This window comes from Lissotriton helveticus, chromosome 2_2 (genome assembly GCF_964261635.1).
Source record: "Lissotriton helveticus chromosome 2_2, aLisHel1.1, whole genome shotgun sequence".
NCBI lineage: Eukaryota > Metazoa > Chordata > Amphibia > Caudata > Salamandridae > Lissotriton > Lissotriton helveticus.
Genome location: NC_136060.1, coordinates 374,104,658 through 374,123,589, shown reverse-complemented (window position 1 = coordinate 374,123,589; position 18,932 = coordinate 374,104,658). Strand labels below are relative to the sequence as shown.

Below are 18,932 nucleotides of genomic sequence, written 5' to 3'. Positions count from 1 at the left end.
TTACCTTCACACAAAGTGGCCCTGGACGGAGGACTGTGGCTGCGGTGTGGTTGGCGCTCCCCTTCCTGGGCTTGCGGAGTGCTGGTGGAGCTCAGGGGTGAAGATCTCGGCGATCCATGAGGAGAAGCCTGGGGAAGATCGGTGAGCCCGCCATTTTGGTCACCCGGGCCCAACGCAGCAACCTGTCCCTCTTTGTGAGGCCTGGGGACATTGAGGGTTCTTCGGTGTACCAGGAGTGCCTACACGAGCTCTGGCAACCGCCCAGCACAGTGGGATAACCTGCTGCCCTGCACCCAACCTGACCTGAGCGCTCCGGCGAGGATGTGAGGTGTCCGCCATCTTAGGCACCCGGAGCCCGCTCGGCTGAGCGTACCCCGCCTCCGAGGACTGGAGGTGCTCGAGGTTTGCTGCGACTCCCCGGTGGTTTGCGGGGGGGTCAAAAGACAAATCCGCTCCTGCGACACCCCCAACTGCCCCCACACTGAGGCCGAGAGGAGTCGTGCAGTAAGACGTGGGTGGTCAGAGAACGAACAAACGACGTGGCTGCCATTTTTGCTGCCTGGAAGCAGCGCTGCGGCTCCGGTCTCCCCCTTGAAGGTCGGGGGACTGGGAGAGTTTCTGGGATCCCTGGGGGGCTCCGGTAGAGCTTGAAGGCACACTGATGCTGTGAGGGCCCAGACACCTGCCTTGGCTGCTCTTCGGGGGCTGCAACGTGAGCTCACCACTTTTATATGGGTGGGAAGAAACCACGATTCTCGAGTAAAATTTTAATGCTTCTGAGGGATGTGGGGGGGACTCACCTGCCCTAATTTGCTGGAACACTTTTGGCCGTCCGACCTTAGTTTTATCCCAGAATGGACGGCGCGGGAAAGCGAGAAAGTGTGGTTCCACATGGACAGAGCGGTCACCTGTCACCCTCTCTAGGATCATGCGTGGTTGCCCCGGGAATCGCGTCATCACAGCGCATACAGGGCGGTACCTACTAAAACGGTGCTCGAGGTTTGGGATAGAGTGGCGGTCCGTAGAGGCCTCACTACCTTTCCGTCTCCGCATACTCCAATCGCTCGCAACCCGCAGTTCCCTCCTGCATATCGCCCGCCCTACTTTGCAAACTGGACAGATACGGACTGCAGAACAATCCACGACTTGTTCATTGGGGAAGACCTTAAAACGTTCGCCCAGTGTAAACAAGAATTTCGGCTAACTGAGAAGAATAGGTTTCAATATATTCAACTTCGGCATTGGTTACAGGGGTCCTCTCTATCGCAGGCAGCTACGCAACCTTTTACGCTGTTTGAACGACTAGCGCGCACCTGTAGCTCCTCCAAGGGATTAATATCTCGTATATACCAGATCCTCCAACACTCGCACCGATTGGACCTCCATCCATACCAACGGCAATGGCAATCCACATCAGATGCTGACATAGCTCCCTCCCAGTGGGCACGCCTTTGGCGTGACATTCCAAAAACTTTCCATAACATCCCCCAGCAGGAATCCGCTTACAAGGTGATGACTCCGTGGTACTATACTCTATTCGACTTCAGAAGATGTTTACCAATGCATATTCCCTGTGTTGGCGCTGTACACAAGCGGTCGGGGATTTCTTTCACATTTGGTGGACATGCCCTCTCCTTGAAAAGTACTGGAAAGAAGTCCTTAGCCGTATTAAGCGGGTGTTCGGAAACCCGTTACCTGAGAGTCCGCTCATTCGCAATCTGGCTCTCAAGCCAGTGAACCTGCGAGCAATGACCCGCCGAGATCGGCATCTCAGTCTCCACATGCTGGGAGCTGCGAAGCAGATAGTCACATTATATTGGAAGAAACCAGAAACGCCTTCCATTAATGTATGGTTCACTCGCTTGTGGCACATGGTGGCAATGGAGCTACTCATGGCGCGCCTCCAGCTGCGGGAAGCCAAATTCACTAAGCTGTGGAAGCCGCTGGTAGATCACCTGGGATGCTAGATTGCAACCGCCAAGACTTCGAGCCCTACAGCTCTTTGACGACACAGTACTCCCTACTGACCCGGAGGGTTTTTGGAACCCCGTGGGTTAGTCACGCCCCGCACTGCCCCAAGGTATGCCTCAAAACAAACACCTCCATTCATGGCACGCTGGTCAATGCGGGCCCCCTTGACCCTCCTTCCCACGTGCTCTCAGGGATAATGTTGGCTATTGCTAGAGTAGTGGTGGCCAACGGTGTGAACAGACTGACGATATGTCATGACACCCCTCATCCCCCCCGCCACTCCCTGTCCCACCTCCCCCATTTTCCACATCCCTCTCTTTGTCTATGCATCCTGGTTACATCCTTGTATTCCTTTTTTTTCTATTCCTTTTTTCTCTTTTCGGTCCTTCTTATATCTTTTATTCATAATTTTCAGCGTATGGATACACTACTGCATAGTACCTCATTCTAGACATGTCTATTAGAAAAAGAATGCTAAACGGCTAGATGGTGTTTTTGCCTTGTAGCACCATGCCATCACTACTCGACAATTGAGGCTCTACCGAGCCAGTCGTAGACGCGAGTGCAGCTGCTGCAGTTATATACCACTGGTACCATAAGACAGGAACATGCAAGGCGGGGACACCAGACAGCTTAGGCCTGCCACGTTAACACTGATGGGGACAGTTAGGGGCCCGTGAGCTCTTGATATCATTTCCCTCTTTGTGATGCATTGAAATGTCTGCAGGGTATTGCACTGATTATCCTGATGTATGTACGCTTTCTGCTCTTCCTTATGAATATCAATAAAAAACATTTTGAAACAAAAAAGTGACCCACCGATCTACATCCGGCTATTCCCGGAATGCCACCTCCTCTAAACTCGGGGTGAAGTCCGGATTCCCTACTACCGGTGAAAGGGGGGGCAGGGAACGATGAAAGGCCGTCTTTTTGACAAGTGCATCTCAAGTTTGAAGGGTAGGTGACGTGATCGAGGACAGGTGGAGACTGGGAGGTCTATAAGGTCTGCCCAAAAACAAAAGTTTCCACAGGGACGTGTCCATGAAGAGGTATTTCTTCTCCGATTTCGGGCGTGACCACTCCACCATGACCCGAATCTGCGCCGCCCTGAAATATTTGAGAATGCACGGAATGCCACCCTGTGCTGGAGTCTGCCAGCTAAGCTCCTGGCGCATTCTGGAACGTCGGCCCGCCCACACGTAATTTTGAAAGGCATTCTGTATGGTCTAAAGCGTCTCGGGCGGGGGCCATAGTGGCAGAGTCAGAAAGGTATAGAGAACTCTGAGGAGGACCACCATCTTCAATGCGGCTATTCTTCCAGGCCAATCCAAAGGGTAGGTACCCCAGCTCGATAGATCCGTCTGGACCTTCTTAACTTAGTTTCTGTAGTTAACCTCTACCACTTCCGAGATGGTCGGAGCAAGATGTATTCCTAGGTAGGATAGACTCCACTGCCATCTAATGGAGAGCGCTTGTGCAAGAAAGTCCTTTGTGGCCCGCGTCACTGTTTAGGCTTAATGCCTGTGATTTGGCCAAATATATCTTGAATCCCGAGACAGCCCCAAACCTTTTCACCTCTCTCAAGAATGCCAGTAAGGGCCTCGGAGGTCATCGAGGGACACAATTACATCGTCGGCAAATAATGTAATGAGGTTTTCCTCTCCTCCAAATCTCACGCCAGTGATTAGTGGGTCATCACGAACCTGCTGCTCAAATGGCTCCATATAGAACGCAAACAAAAGCGAGGACAGGGGACAGCCCTGCTGTGTGCCACGTTTGATGAGAAAGCTCCCAGAGCCCATGCCATTCACTCTGACTGTGGCCCTTAGCCCTCCATATCCGCACAGTACCCATGCTCGAAATCGGCCCCCAAAACCCTACCTTGCCAGCACTGCTTCCAAATCAGGCAAGTGGACCCGGTCAAAGGCCTTCTCAGAGTCGATAGAGAGGAGCACGACATCCCGCTGTGAGCGGGCCGCCTTATCTATAAGATTGAGGGTGCGCTTGGTGGTATCTGAGCACGGTCTGCCTGGGATAAACCCTGATTGATCCGAGTCAACTAATTCAGGCAAGTTTGGGGTGAGACGGGCCACCATGATCCCTGTAAAAAGCTTACCATTTACATTTAAAAGCGATATAGGTTGGTAAGACCCACACAGTCTGTTGTCTTTCCCGGGTTTTGTTATAACAGCGACCACCATTTATAGCTGAAAAATATAGTCTACTTGTTTTGTTTTTTAAATGGGAGACATTTCTTTACTTTAAATTCCTCATATTGAAATAAATAGCTGTATTTTTCTGTTATAAATATGGCACAGTGTCTTCAAGTCACTGGGCTCAAGATGCTTACGGCGACACTTTGAAATGGGAGAAAATTCAAATGACGAGTTTTATGGAATCCATGTAAACACAAAGTAAACTCTTCATTTTAGTTTTCTCCCATTTCAAAGTGTCTGGCACCTTGTTACCGGTGGCTGGTAGACACTGTCATATTTATTACTGAAAAATATAGCCATTTTTTAAACTGGGAGAAATTTAAAGTGCAGCAAAATTTTCCATATTATGAACATGTTTGCTGAACATTCTTCTGCACTTTAAATTTCTCACATTTAAAAAAATGGTTGTGCGTTTGTGTTATGCATGGAACGGTGCCACATATGGCAAAAGGTTTGTCACCCATACACATATATCCCATTCATACGCACACTTTCTTACATCCTTAAAGACCACACTCTCACTGACACATGGCAGCCCTGGCATAGTGCCCCAAGTCAAAGTATTTTGTTCAAACCATAGTATCTGACTAGCCGAACTAGGAGAGGTATTAGGGAAAGACATCCCATCAGACCCAAAGCTGATACTACTGGGGATGACCAATGATGTAGACTTGGCCCGCCCATTGCTGATTTTCCTGGTACTAGCCCTGGTAGTGGCCAAAAGGGTCGTAGCCAGGAAATGGGGAGCACCAGACACACCGCAGATAGAGGAGTGGAGGAGGAGTATGGACATCTACATGGCAACCGAAAGGGTCACGTACAAATCCAGAGGGTGCCCAAAGAAGTTCCGAAAAGTGTGGGGAAAATGGCGACAGTATCATGGACTAGATGAAGGGCTCTAAGGGGTCGCAAACGTTTGCACGTATGATTGCCATGGGGGGTATGGGCTTCTGGGACCAGGAGACATTCCTGAAGTGGACTGTAATGGCTGAACACTTGGAAGATGGTATTTGGGTCCTAAATCATGAGGGGGGTGGAAAGGGTGGGGAGGGAGGAATGTGGGAGTGTGGCTCGACGTTGACATGCTTGCTGTATGTTTTTTCGTGCTGCAAAAACAATAAAAATGTTTTGTTTTTTTAAAACATAGTATCTGGCTCTACGAACATTAGGCTTAAAGTCAATAAAGCCGGGCCGAGTGGGGGGGGGGGGGTGTCTGATAACAATGTGGGAGTAGTTTGGGCTTTAGTAGCTCACAATGATTTTCAGTCATCAGAAGTAGTTCTCACCATAGAAAAGGTTTGAGACCCTGTCTTAGATTAAATAGATATTACCACAGTAAGCTTGGGAAGTATGACTTGGTCTCCAGGTATGATGTTCTAGGTTTTGAAAGCTTCTTCTTATAAATTCAACACGCCAAATATCAGTAGTCTTCTTTAAACAGTCTTATTAAGTAACTCAGTGATCAGGGGGCGTCTAGAGAACAATAATTGCATTGATAGCATCTGTCCTGCCATTTTATTCGAGGGAATAGTGTACAGCTGCACAATTCTCAGATGAATCTGTTGAAGAACAGAGCCACCTGTTCTCTGTATATGCAAATAAAACCTATGCTGTCGCCTGTTCTAAATGTACACATGAGTGTATGTGAGAGAAAGACATAGACTGAGGTAGAGATCGAGACAACGAGATACACCTATCCTTTTATTTGTATAAAAGGAAAGCTTGCACTGCTTGCTGCTGAATCGATCCCTAATAAAGGAGCTCGGACAAAATCCTAGACTGAATTCAGGAAAGCCTAGAGAAGCAAAACCCTGTACGTTCATTAGGTCTATGGTTCAGAAAATGAGATCAGAAGATTTCGATCGGAATACAGTGTGATCCTTATTGGCTTTAAACATTGGTGTTGATTTGCACAAATAAGCATACTTACCTTATCTTGCTTGGATTTTGCAATCAACTCTTCAATGAGCTCTTTTCGTGACTTTGGTTTTCCAGATATATCCTCTTTTTCGCTCGAGGGGTCTTTTTTACGTAACAATCCACCTCCACCAAAATGTGCAGCAGTCAGCTCAGCTATCAACAAAAATGTGGCACTAGTGAATTTGATATAAAACATGCCCAAGCAGTATCACAGAGTTCCCATTCTGGTATTAGGATTGATGTCCAATGAAGCCAGCGATACCTAGTGAATATCTAGCAGTTTTCTCGTTCTAAATTATTAACCGTATTCCCTTGAAAACCACCTTAAAGTAAACAAGAAAATTACAAACTGATGTTTAGATCTAGGAAATCAAATTTAACTCCCATTTTCAAAATCCTGAAACTGTTTTGTCACCATATTCCTGATGCATTCGTGTTGTGTGTTTATACTAGGTCACGGAATCTGTTTGAAGTCACATGTTGGGACAAACCTTTTTTATGCACTGGGCTTAAAGAGACCTACAGAATTGGACCTTTCGTTAGGCTGCCAGTTATCATCAGCTTTATGTCAGAAGCTGAAATGAAACTGGAGGGGAGGTAGCTTTAGATACAAATTGGAGCAAAACCTTACTAGACAATGGGTCTTTCATGCATATCTTAAGGTAATGATGGTTCAGGGTAAAAAAATAAAGAAGCAATATCTGATCCCAACCTGAAAAAGGGGGTGAAAATATAAAACCAGCCCCCAGAAGCTATTTCGTAGAAGACATTATTGAAAGCTGGCCATGATATTAATATCTTGAGTCCTCAATGGCACTTCTGGAAACCAAATAGCTGAAAAGATTCAGAAATAAAAAAGTGTCTTCAAAGCTATTGTTAGAGACCCCTGGTTACACACAGAATAAAACGGTAAGAGGTTGTTGGCTCCAATGACTAGAGGTTCATCCTACTAAATCTTTTTAAACTGGGCTAAGTACAACTCCAGCACTTGACTCTCAGTTATAGTGGCCACAGACTTCTCAGGTAGGTAGTGTACAGGTGCTTGTGCTAAGGACTCAAAAATCACATAATGGCACAATAACCAACTACAATAAAAGAAATGAAGACTACACACCATGTATGCAAACTACAATTTAGTGTCCTCTGCAGAGAGTTCAAACTGCACCTCTATCCACTATCTTTCTCCAGCTTCACCCTTTCTCTAGTCTAATCGCCGTGAGAGTGACTGCGAGAACAAGAACAAGAGACATCCAACTCACTAGGAACCTGGGTAATTCAATTGTAACAGAAACAGCGTTTCCTGCGGAAAAATAAACTATTCAATATTTGTAATAATAAACATAATTGCAATAATAATTTTTTGGGACGATGAAGTGCCTGTTGACTCGGCCTGTTAATGGTACAAGTAGATCACAGGTAGAATACCAGGTGTGCAGGCGGGTCGACAGCTCCTGCCTGTGCCGTTTGAATGATGGACAGAGGACACGATTGTACCGTCCGTATGGGCTTATAATCTAGTAAAATGATGAAGGTAGAATCGCTCAGTCCGTCTATCTGGGCCTAAATGACATTTAGGCCCAGGTAGATGGACGGAGTGGTTCTACATTCTTCGCGTAGCAGCGGCACGCGATAGAGATCTCGATCCATTCATCATTTAACTAGATTATAAACCCGTACCGACGGTACAATCGTGTTCACCACCCTTTTCATGGTGGGGTCCTCGACATGAAATCGGAGGTGGATATGCAGGTCGGAATATGCTTGGCGGTGCAGGCATCAGCACCGCCTTCACATTCAGGCCGTTGTCAGGCCGCCACCACAGCGGGATCCTTCATCCCGACTGAGGTGGCGGTCCCACCGCCACACGCGTACTAGGGTGGACTGGTGGTGGTGGTGGCGGTGGTGGTTGGTCCGCCAGCGCAAGTACGGCTGTCCCAGGTCCACTGTACTTGTAATAAGACCCTATACTCACAGGCCGGTTACCAGAAGTGCACCCAAATGAATAAATAAATAAATGTATTGCTAACGGACACATTTTTCAAAAGGCTAGAAGGACGTTCATGGCATTACCCTTAAGTTATGATTTCCCAAAGCTTTAATCCCTTCGGTACATTGGACGGCTCCAACGCACCAGTGCTCATGAGCATCGGACAGCTTCCGGCCGTCCAAGCACATGGCACAAGAAATCCCTCTGGTGCGGGCACCAGAGGTATTTCCTTTATGTCAAAACACTCTCGCGGGCTGGGGAAGAGCTTCCCCAGCTCCTGAGGGTGTTCTGATCATTTCTCCAAAATGACAGCCAGCGAGCACGTCGAGCTGACGTCATTTCATAGAAACTGAAACTCAGACGGGAGAGGTATCATTGGAAAGGGGAGAATCTCCCCTTTCCAATGGTACCCATTCCTAGTGGATCCCTGCTTGGCGATCGCCTCAGGAGGGCGATCCCCAAGCAAGGATACACCCAGTAGGCACCAGGGGGGGGGGGGAACGGTCCCTTGGGCAAGGGCTTTTGCTCCCTCCATTATTTTAGGCACAAACAGTCTTTCTGCACCCCCTGGGAGGCAGATGGGGCAATAGCTCCCAATCTGCCCCACCCCATAATGTCTGGGCCGCAGAAAGAATGCAGCCAATTTGTTTTGGGGGGTGCATTGGAATGCCCACTTTGGGCAGCCTTCACACCTATATACATTTAAAAAAAATCCCTGGTGCCTGGTGTGCTTTCTGTGGGGGAAGATCTGGAGCTATTGCCCCCATTTGCCTCTCAGAAGAGGCAGAAAGACTGGAATTAGGTGGGGGCATTGGCATGCCCATTTCGGGCAGCCCCCACCCCTACATATACATAAAAAAAATAATCCCTGGTGCCTAGTGGGCTTTCTGCACAGTTCTGGCATTTTACTGGGACAATTTTTAACCCTTTAGCCTAGCAGCTAAGGGTTAAAAACTCTGGCACCAGTCCCACTGGCAGGCAAGCAACCACAACCAAAACATGTTTGCATCCACAACTTATGCAAGGAAAGCATGAAATATGAATGTATCATGATAATATTCCCAGTTTTCATCATATCCATACAATCACTATGTAAATGTTTTCCGGAGATCACAAAACTTGATTTTCTCAGAAAAGTTTCAAATTTAAATTGGGAAATGGCATACTTCTTCGGTGTTTCATAGAAGGCAAGGGAATAAATAAAGTGTAACTTGATTACCAAAGCTTGAACTAAATGACAGGAAGAATATGGGAAAAAAAGTCGTCCACAGAAGCCTAGAAGCGTCATAGTAATTAAAACCGTGACATAGATTAACTATGCGAGTAGCACCATGCTACAGGAGAGGCACTACTTGCACCAAGGTCATTTGTATGCCTTTATGGGGGTGAGAGTCCTTTTCAGTTTAGAGAGCATCTTGCCATAACCAGTTGTTCCTAATTCTCCTGCAGATTTGGAGTACAGGTGGCCAGCTCCCACAGAAATTTACTAGTGTAGGGAAATTATTTTACCATTGGCTAGTTTTCGTAAGGGATTTGATGTTGTACATAACAAATACTCTTCAAGCATTGATACATAAGGTGCACTCATATTGCCCTTTTCTGAGGCAGGTAACATCAGAATCTGCTGCAAACTCCACCTTAATTGTTCTGTTGGAGAAGACTAGTATGATGATGGCAGTCAGTCAACCATCTCAATTGATCTCCATAGATATTGATAACTAAAGGTGCTCTCTCCCGCTTACACCTGTGAAGGTTGGTGCTGTTTCGAAGAGAAGCAGTAAGTGTTCTGAAAATGGCTTTCGTAGTGCATACCTGCACATTACACATCATCTCAGGTGATGTTAGTATGCAGCATGTTCTTGAAGTTGCATAATGCACAGTTACGTGCAAGGTATATTCCCTCAGCTTAGTGTATTTGATACAAGGCATCTGTTAAGTGGAACAGATCATATTATTATTAATGGCTTTTATTGAGCGCAGACATATCACCCTGTTGGGGTCCTATGGCGCTGTTGCGAAAGAATCAGCAGATATTAACCACAGAGTTAAGGATACTTAGAACGTGCAGGTTTTTAGCCCTTTTTTCAATAATCGATGGTCCGTAATGGCCCGAAGGTGTATAGGGAACTGGTTCTACAATGGAGGGTCTAGGTAGGAAAATTATCCGACATATTTTCAAACAGTTCGGGCCCTTTGGGGGATCAATAGATGTTTTCCTCCTGACGGGTGATTACTTACTGGCGAAAACCAATTAAGTTTTCTCAATAAGTACTGTGGCCCGTTTCTGTGTAGAGTTTTGTGTGAAAGGCAGATAAGCCTGAAACACGTTTGTTTCCTTATTGGTAACCAGTGTAGGGTTTTTAAGATGGGGCGGATGGTGAGGTGTAAGCTGTACTACCAATCGTGCTGCGATGTTTTTCACCACCTGAATACTGGTATATAGTTCCTCATTCATGGACACCATTAAGGCGTTTCCATAGTCCAGGAGACTGATTTTCAACTTCTGTACTAGGGATTTCCTAAGCCCCAATGGAGTACATTAGAAGATTTTTCGTAAAGTTAGCATATGTCATAGTAGGTACATAAAGTATGGTTTACCTGGTCCTTCATAGATAGTTTATCAATATTAATAATAAAAAATATGGATGACATTATGTATTTGTAATCAGGGAAACCTTATACACCCTAAGGCTAAAAAGGTAGATAGATCTTTCGATGCTAGCCTATTGTTTTGATCTACTCCGCAATAATTTGCAGAAACTGAAGCAGCACTGTAAGTGGGGACTGTGTCCTTTTAAACACAGTGTGCAGTGACGGAGTCTGTTTAGTAAAACTCAGATCGAAGCACGTCTCAAACCAGGGTTCTTAAAAATGGAAATCCTGGAGGTTTCATCAGTAAAAAGAAAGGCTTCAGCTGTAAATTATTTTTAGTAAACTTATACATGAACTTGATGCATGAATGTGATGAAAGATCACAATAAGACTATACTGCATGACCAAACAACTACTACGGATGAGACTACCTCCCCGACTCTCACTGCCAAGGTTGTCGTACACCCAACACGGATTTCATACACCTTGCATGGCACTGCCCCGTGGCTGCTACCTTCTGGACCAAAGGTTTTCACATGATTGAAGACTTCATTAGTATATCAATTCCCCTCTCCCCACTCACTGGGCTGCTTGGTTACTTCAAAGACGTGCAGTGCGAATTTGGCAGATTAGTCAACCTGATGCTTCTCCTGGCTAAGCACGAGTGGCAATTCAGTGGGGTGGTTCGCTGACCCCTAGGTCCCAAAACTGGATTACGGATATTGTGTATATTATCATGATCCGCTCTCTTAGTATTTGGGACTTAATGCCACGGTTGGTTTGAACTTGTGACATCTGGGAACCCTTTACCTCCTTCCTTCTCCACAGAGACATGGCCTCTCACACCAAGGCAGGACACTCCCCATTCACACAGGAAGCCACTAAGTAACATATTCAGCTTCAATCCATTGTCATGCACGTTATTTGAGGATGGTCATTATGCCTCAATGAGCACCCTGTAATAGGTTAAGAAACGTAGATATCAGCCCACTCACTATTGTGCATGATTTGGACATGTTACCTGTATAGCTCATTGTTTTCTAGTTTACAGTAAGTGACAATTATGCAACTATATTCGATAGACATGGTTCTTTGAGGATAATTGCTATTATGATTGTTCATGTACAGCCAAATGATTATAAATAAAATATACCATTTAAAAAAAAAAAAAAATCACAATAAGCTTGCTGTAGCTTGGACACAGCTAGGGGCGTAAATATTTTATCTACATAAAACTTAAGAATGTCATGAAAAGCATGCACTACAAACGTTGACACGCAAAACTTACCTGACAAAGCTCCTTGCTCTTCATTTTCACTATCGCTATTAACTATGTCATTAAGCTTTTCAATGTCTGCCAGCGATTGCCCAAAATGAGTCAATTCTTCATCTTCGTTGAGATTAAACAGGTTCTTCTTTTCATGGTTACGCTAAGAAAACAAATTACATTGGCACAGTCTAAACAAACTTTTACATGTAGAAAATACAGAGTATGTAGATCACTCAAATAGTCTTATCTAAAATACTTAGCACTACAAAGTTTACTTCCTATTACAGAGTTTATTAAGCTCTGGAAAAATAAATCTATGCCATTTATGTTACTGCCCCTTAGAAAACGTGCATCACAAAATAGTTGTGTCTTTTTTTTATTAACATTTGATATAGGGACATGCAAGTTTTGTTTTCTTTACCAAGCAAAACAGTTTCCACTCTACGTATAATGAAGAGTGTAGCTCATGTCAAAAGGTCGTTACTTTGGTCACCTACTTTATGCAAAAGGTCACAGGAAGAGGAGTAAGGCAGAACATCAGTTGAATAGAGACTGGTGCAAATATCATAAATCTCCAAGATTCTGCCTGACTTTCAGCAGACTAAACATCAAACATAGCAGCCTATCAATTTTGGATCGTAAAGTATAGTAAACAGTCGGTGGTAAAAAAAAAAGCTCATTACTTTGTGATAGACCGTGCCAGCTGTCTGAAACTAAGTATTCTCATTTAGAACACATTTTTACTGCCTCTGCCCTGGCTGTTCTTCATATTTCGAAACTCTAAACATACACAAACCAGGATAAAAAAACACTATTGTGCACATACACTACTGGATTCATTAAGTTACCTGTCTTTCTAAGGCAAACCTCTTCATCATCTTCTCCTCCGGTGTTAATTTGGTATCATACTCGCCAAAACGTTTATCACGGAACACACTAGATCGTCCCCTTTGCTTGTGTTCTTTAAGAAGGGTGGCAGTGCGCTGGAAAATAAGTTGGAAAATACATCACTATAAGATTCTTTTCTTGAATCTGAGGCTATAAGTAGCAATACATTAGTGAGGGCTTCTTTTTAGTCCACACTCTAGGTAATTGTACTTGCTAATTCCATATTCCTACATAATTAGATAAATTGTGTCAAATGTTCATTAATGGGTGTTCTGCTCCCAACAAGTTGAACATGCTACAATGTATGAAGTCAGGTACGTGGACAAGAATGTGGGAAAATTCAGGCAGTTAAAAAAATAAAATGGTACAAAATCGTGCCAGATTGTACTTTTACTGAGGGGCTAAAACTGACAACTACACAAGAAATCATCCAAACGTATTTATTTTCAAAGAGAAAAACCCAGAAAAAACATAGGACATGGCTCAAATATATTTTAATTGGCACTACAAAAGCAAACATTGCAGTGTGGTGCACTCTCTAGCATGACTTCGACTTGCATAGTAACATCGTATTCTTAGGTCTTGCCTACAGACTAAGTTGTCGAAGACTTATTGTGGACAATACAAGAATTTACAGTGGGCTTTGAGCCAGTGATTGGCTTTCTTGTCACTCTCATGCTTTTGCTTCTTATTTGATGGCTTTAATTCTTCTTCTTCTTGTATTTGTCCCTCCTTCCCTGAAACACAGCTCCTTAATCGTCCTTTTGACTGGATGACTTGTATCCTTCCAAAGCCCACAACATGGATCTACTTTTTTCTCTCAGCATTCCAAGAAAGTGCATGTGTTTTCTTGCTCTTTTGCCCAGGAGCTGTGTTCCCCCCTGATATCCCCACTGCCAGTGCACTCAGTGTTGCTTCCCATCCCTACCATTACATCCGCAAAAGCTCAGCAACATGTATACTTGCACAGGTTTGAATAAAGAGCAGACTTTATCAGACTGGTTTTCTTTTAGCTCATGCCTTCTGCATGTTGCACGAAAGCCCAGGCTTTTGGCCCACAAATGCAGCATTTATGGTGTGGGGGGGGGGGGGGAAGGAGTATGGCTGCACTCACTTTGCCTGCATCCGAGGCAGACTATTAAGAGGGACTGGATAGGAGTTGTTTCGTCTCCTGGGGGTCCATAAATCTGCTCTCTGAGCTACTGCAGAGACCAAATGGTCTGAGCATTTGTTCAGTTCAGTGTCTTGTGGAAAGAAAATAGCAAGCATGTATCTTTAAATTCTGACATTTTTCAAGCAGCTGATATACTCTTTAAAGTACTGTGTTACGTTTAAGCTGGATCATGGACAACGGGCCTTTCCAGTCCGCAGTTAGTCAAAAGCTAATAATTTTACTCAAATGATAAATATATTACTGTAGAAAATGAAGAATGCGTGAACATGTCAACGAAAAACATCAGCAGGAAAATGTGTAAAAAGTTTCATAGTAACACACGATACTGTACTCTGCACCGATGCGCAATTCATTGCCATCAGCTATGAAGGTCGTTTTCCAAATATGAAGGCGGGCTTTACAGAGGATGGGGTGGTGGAATAAACTGACCCGGGAGACCCCCTTATGGAACAATGGGTGCCTGCCACAATTAGCTACTCTGTCCGGGCTTAGTGGCTGGAATAGCATTGGTATCTCTACCGTAGGTGACGTAATGCGGGTGCCAGTCCTGAAGTCCTTTCAAGACCTACAGAAAGAATTTCACATGCCAAGAACCCAATTCTACAGATATCTTCAGTTCCGGCACGCCCTCTTCCCTAGTCTGGAGGGTCTGGAGTCACTGGCTGAGTTTAGCCCGATAGAGGCGAAGGTGTTTATGGAAGCTCTTCAAGATCATAAGATCTTTAAAATATACCAATTCCTGGTAACTCGCTGCTCTTTCACGCTGCAGAAGCTTAGAGGGTCCTGGGAGGGAGACTTTGGCCCACTCGATGAAAAGGATTGGACGGAGGCTCTGGCCTCCCCGTGGGGGGCGGCTATAGCAGTACGTCTGCGCCTTGTCCAGTTTAAGTATCTTCATCGGGTCTACTTCAGACGGGTTAGATTATGGAGGGAGGGATTGGTGGCCTACCGTGTGTGTCTTAGGTGCGAACGGGAGGAGGGCACCCTGATGCATACGGTCTGGGACTGCTCTTCCTTGGCACCTCTCTAAGGTGTGGGCTGGGACCTTACCCGCTCGCGAAGCTGGTACTCCTACATGTTATGGATGGGATGGGGGTAAAATATACAAACGCCATCTTATGTTGCTTAGGTTCCCTCTGGCTAAAAGAGACATTGCTAGGGCACGGAAGGCACCGGTAGCACCCTCGGTGTCCGCATGGAAGAATGGCCGGGATTTTTGCATGGGCTTGGAGATTCCCATTTTCATTGCAAGAGGGTGCCCACACAAACATTTTAAAATTTGGAAACAATGGGCGGACTATCGAGGCTTGCAGCTGGAGCTTGTCTCTAAGGCAGGGCCCTTCGACCCAGTTCAATTTCTACTCTGTTTGTGCAAACCGTGGTTTCCTGTGTATTCGTACGCTGCAATCATTGTCGATGGTGCGTTCTCTATTGTTGTGCTGCTTTTGGGAGGTTTTTAGTGCGACGGGTAGGGGGGTTGTTGGGTTAGGGTTTCTTCATGGTTTCCTTTTATCTGTATCGCTCTCTATTTTTCCTTGGTTTACTTGTGTAAAAGTTAAAGTCATAATGATATACGCGTATTATGCAGAGGTTTCTGGGTTGGAGAGCTCTGCTTCATATGTGCTATTTGACGAATAAAATCTGTTAAAAAAAAATCCTGGTAAAGAAGAGATATTGGCCCAGCCTTACTACTATAGCAGAATAAAATAGCAGCACATATAGTGTTAAGATTGGGAGGGAAGAAAGCAGATACATGTTTTTGTAGAGTAGAGAAATATAGTTAGGTAATCACTGCAGCAGTGAAGGCCACAGACCCGCTTTCAAGGGAAACACATGTTTAAGAAAATATGTTGATAAGATGAATATACGTGCAGGGCAGACAGGATAATAGGCTTCACAGAACGGCAGACTTGTGGGAGTAGTGCTTTACGCTTCAGCCAGACATGCCAAGGACACCAAGCTAGCATAGAAATGTATTTAACCGCAGGTACAGGATTCCATAATCATGTGAACAGTTATTTTTGGAGAATAATATTGCCTTTTGTTGCTGTGCTAGAAATTTCTGTCAGTTAATATGCATGTGGCGTATTCACCTTTGAAATGCTATATAAACTACTATCCGTTTCTCTACAATTTGAAGTTCAGTTTTCAGTTCGGCAGAGTGAACTCTACTTCCACTTGTGCACGAGTTAATACACTCTGTACTTTGCTGCCAATTAAAGTCGTGTTTTCTTTTTCATTTCGAAAACATTACATTTGCTCAGCGTTTCAGTGAGCCCTCTTCAGCCATGGGATTGTTATAAGAGTCACATTTTTCTTAAGCACACTACAAAAAAGCACGAGTTAACCTACTTCAATCATTGGTTAACCATAGTGAATGGTGGGATTCTGCTTTTTCACTGGAATCACTTTTACACCCAAAGCAATTTCCTTGAATGCCAAGAACTACTATAGCAACTTGTGCCTTTTGAGACCAAACATATATTTTTGCTTTTAGACAATGTTTTTTCTTATATTGGTGAGGGGCCAGCAGCTTTCCTCAACAATTACATTTTATAGAAATCATGACAAAACAAGCCTTGACAAATGCAAAAGGCTGCAGGCCAATGCCAGATCTGCTGGATTAGCCATTGCTTATTAAATTCCGATCGGAATTTCCTGTGTGAAATTAGAAAAGAAAAAAACGGTGCCATTTATAAAGATTGAACATATTCAATTTAATGTTCAGTTTTGAGATTGCTTAACATATGGGTTTGATTTTCCTCTAGTGTTTTCATTATTTTCTTTTACGGTTTAAAATAATGCTTTCCAAAAAAGCAGTGGTAATGCCTATAGCTTAGCATTTGCAATATAAGGCGAGATTTATTATTATGCCGATACTTATTATGTATTTGTGTGATCTCTAAAGGAATCAATCAAAGGAAAAAATAATGAAAACTTTTTTTTCTTTAAAATAAAATCAAAGTGTTTACATGATTAAAATGATCGACAGTGCTACAGATGTTACATGGTTTCTATCAGCACGGTCTCTTGCTTTGAAATTAAGCACATCAAAGCAAAGTACGATTGTTGGTTTGTTATCTAATTCAAACAATGGTTACCTGCAGATACAAAATAAGTCTACATTCAGGTTACTTGCTATGTTTGTTTTACATTTTTGTGAAAAGCTTCTAGAATTAAATCTATAGAGTCAGATTCAAGATGCTTAAGTTGATTATATCATAAATACCCTATATAACACCTTGATCCTGCCTTGGACAGGATACAGGTCAATTATGCCAAGCCATGATGTGTACTACCTTTAACTGCCAAATCTATTGTTTTGACCTTGTTCCGCAGAGTAATTACACTGCAGTTGATATCGGATGGACTTCTTTGGTGGTCTTCTAAGAATGAAAGCTCAGAAAATGCCGTAGACGTGATATTTCTGAATGGTATAATTATCTTTTCAGCAGCCACTAGTTTACGCCGGCAAATGGCATTTCGTCATTTGCAGCGGTTTGTTCCCAACCCTGCTAATTCTATGGCTGACATTGGTGGACACTCTGTGGTTAACCCATGCTGGAAATTCCTTGCATGGTCAGTGGTGAGGAAGTCTTGTCCCGGCCTGAAACTTAGACATAATGCATCATCTGTGGACGTCTACTTTCACTTCTTACATGTATTCACTGTGAACTAAAGGGTTTTACCTTAGTTTTAAACAGGACTAAATCAAAGGACAATACCTATTTATGTTGAAGAACGGATTATGTTTCTTGCCATGTAAGCATCTTTTCTTGGCATGTAGAGCTGTAGATTCACATGCTTTGCACACTCCTGCCATCTAGTGTTCGGTCCAGATGTTTGGAAGTTGTTTTTCTTAGAAGTCATTTCCAGTCAAAAGGTTAAGGTGACTCCTCCTTTCGGCGGTAGTGCGCATGGGCATCAGTTGCATTATTAGATTGTTTTCCCGCAAGAGGGTGAGAATGGAGTAAGTAAATGCAGTTATAAAGATGTCTATGAGTATGTAATGTGAATAATAAGAACTGCAACAACTATAGGTGTATGGGGAGGAGGGAGGGCGTATGTAAATCTACAGCTCTACATGCCAAGAACAGATGCTTACAGGGTAAGTAACAATCCTTTCGTAGCATTTGTGCTGTAGATACACATGCTTTGCATAGACTGTATAGTAGTAACCTCAAAAAGCAGTGGCTAAACGGTGGGTGTTGCTGTTGTTTTAAAAAGTGTTTTTTAGAACTGCTTGTACTACATTAGCTTGTTGACGTGCTAATACATCCACACAATAATGTTTGGTAAATGTGTGCGGTGTAGACCATCTAGCTGCTGTACGTATATCAGCAATAGGAATATTACCTAGAAAGGATATAGGTGCTTCTACTTTGCACGTAGAATGTGCTCTAGGAGTTAAAGTTCTTTTAGCCTTAATAAAGCAAGTTTGGATACATTTAATAATCCAGCTGGAAATACCGGATTTAGAGATAGGATTACCTTTATGAGATGGAGCAAATGCAACAAAAAGTTTTCGTTTTATGAAAGCCTTTTGTTCGATAAATATAGTATAATAGTGCTCTTTTGACATAAAGTGTGTGCAGAGCCCTTTCTTCTACTGAATCAGGTTGCGGAAAAAACACAGGTAACTCAACTGATTGGTTAATATAAAATGCAGAAACTACTTTTGGGTTTGTACGAAGAACTACTCTATCTTTATGCAGTTGAAAGAAGGGTTCTTCCAAGGTTAATGCCTGTAGCTCACCAACACGTCTCAATGAGGTAACAGCAACCTTCCAAGAAAAAGAAATTGTAGTGCACAATTGTGTAATGGCTTAAAAGGTGGGCCCATAAGCTTTATGAGAACAGTGTTCAGGTTCCAGACAGGTGCAGGTGGTACCCATGGTGGTATTATTCTTTGAA

General features: G+C 43.9%; 1 protein-coding gene across 1 annotated transcript in view; it reads right to left on the bottom strand.

The window, feature by feature from the left end:
• NOP14 (NOP14 nucleolar protein) overlaps nucleotides 1-18,932 on the bottom strand; it is a 185,084-nt gene that overhangs the window by 107,228 nt on the left and 58,924 nt on the right. Inside the window, exons 2-4 of the mRNA XM_078678549.1 lie at nucleotides 12,805-12,939; nucleotides 11,975-12,116; nucleotides 6,118-6,260 (exon numbers count right to left, since the gene is read on the bottom strand). Of these exons, the coding sequence (XP_078534675.1) occupies nucleotides 6,118-6,260; nucleotides 11,975-12,116; nucleotides 12,805-12,939 (420 nt within the window). The remainder of the gene's footprint in view (nucleotides 1-6,117; nucleotides 6,261-11,974; nucleotides 12,117-12,804; nucleotides 12,940-18,932) is intronic.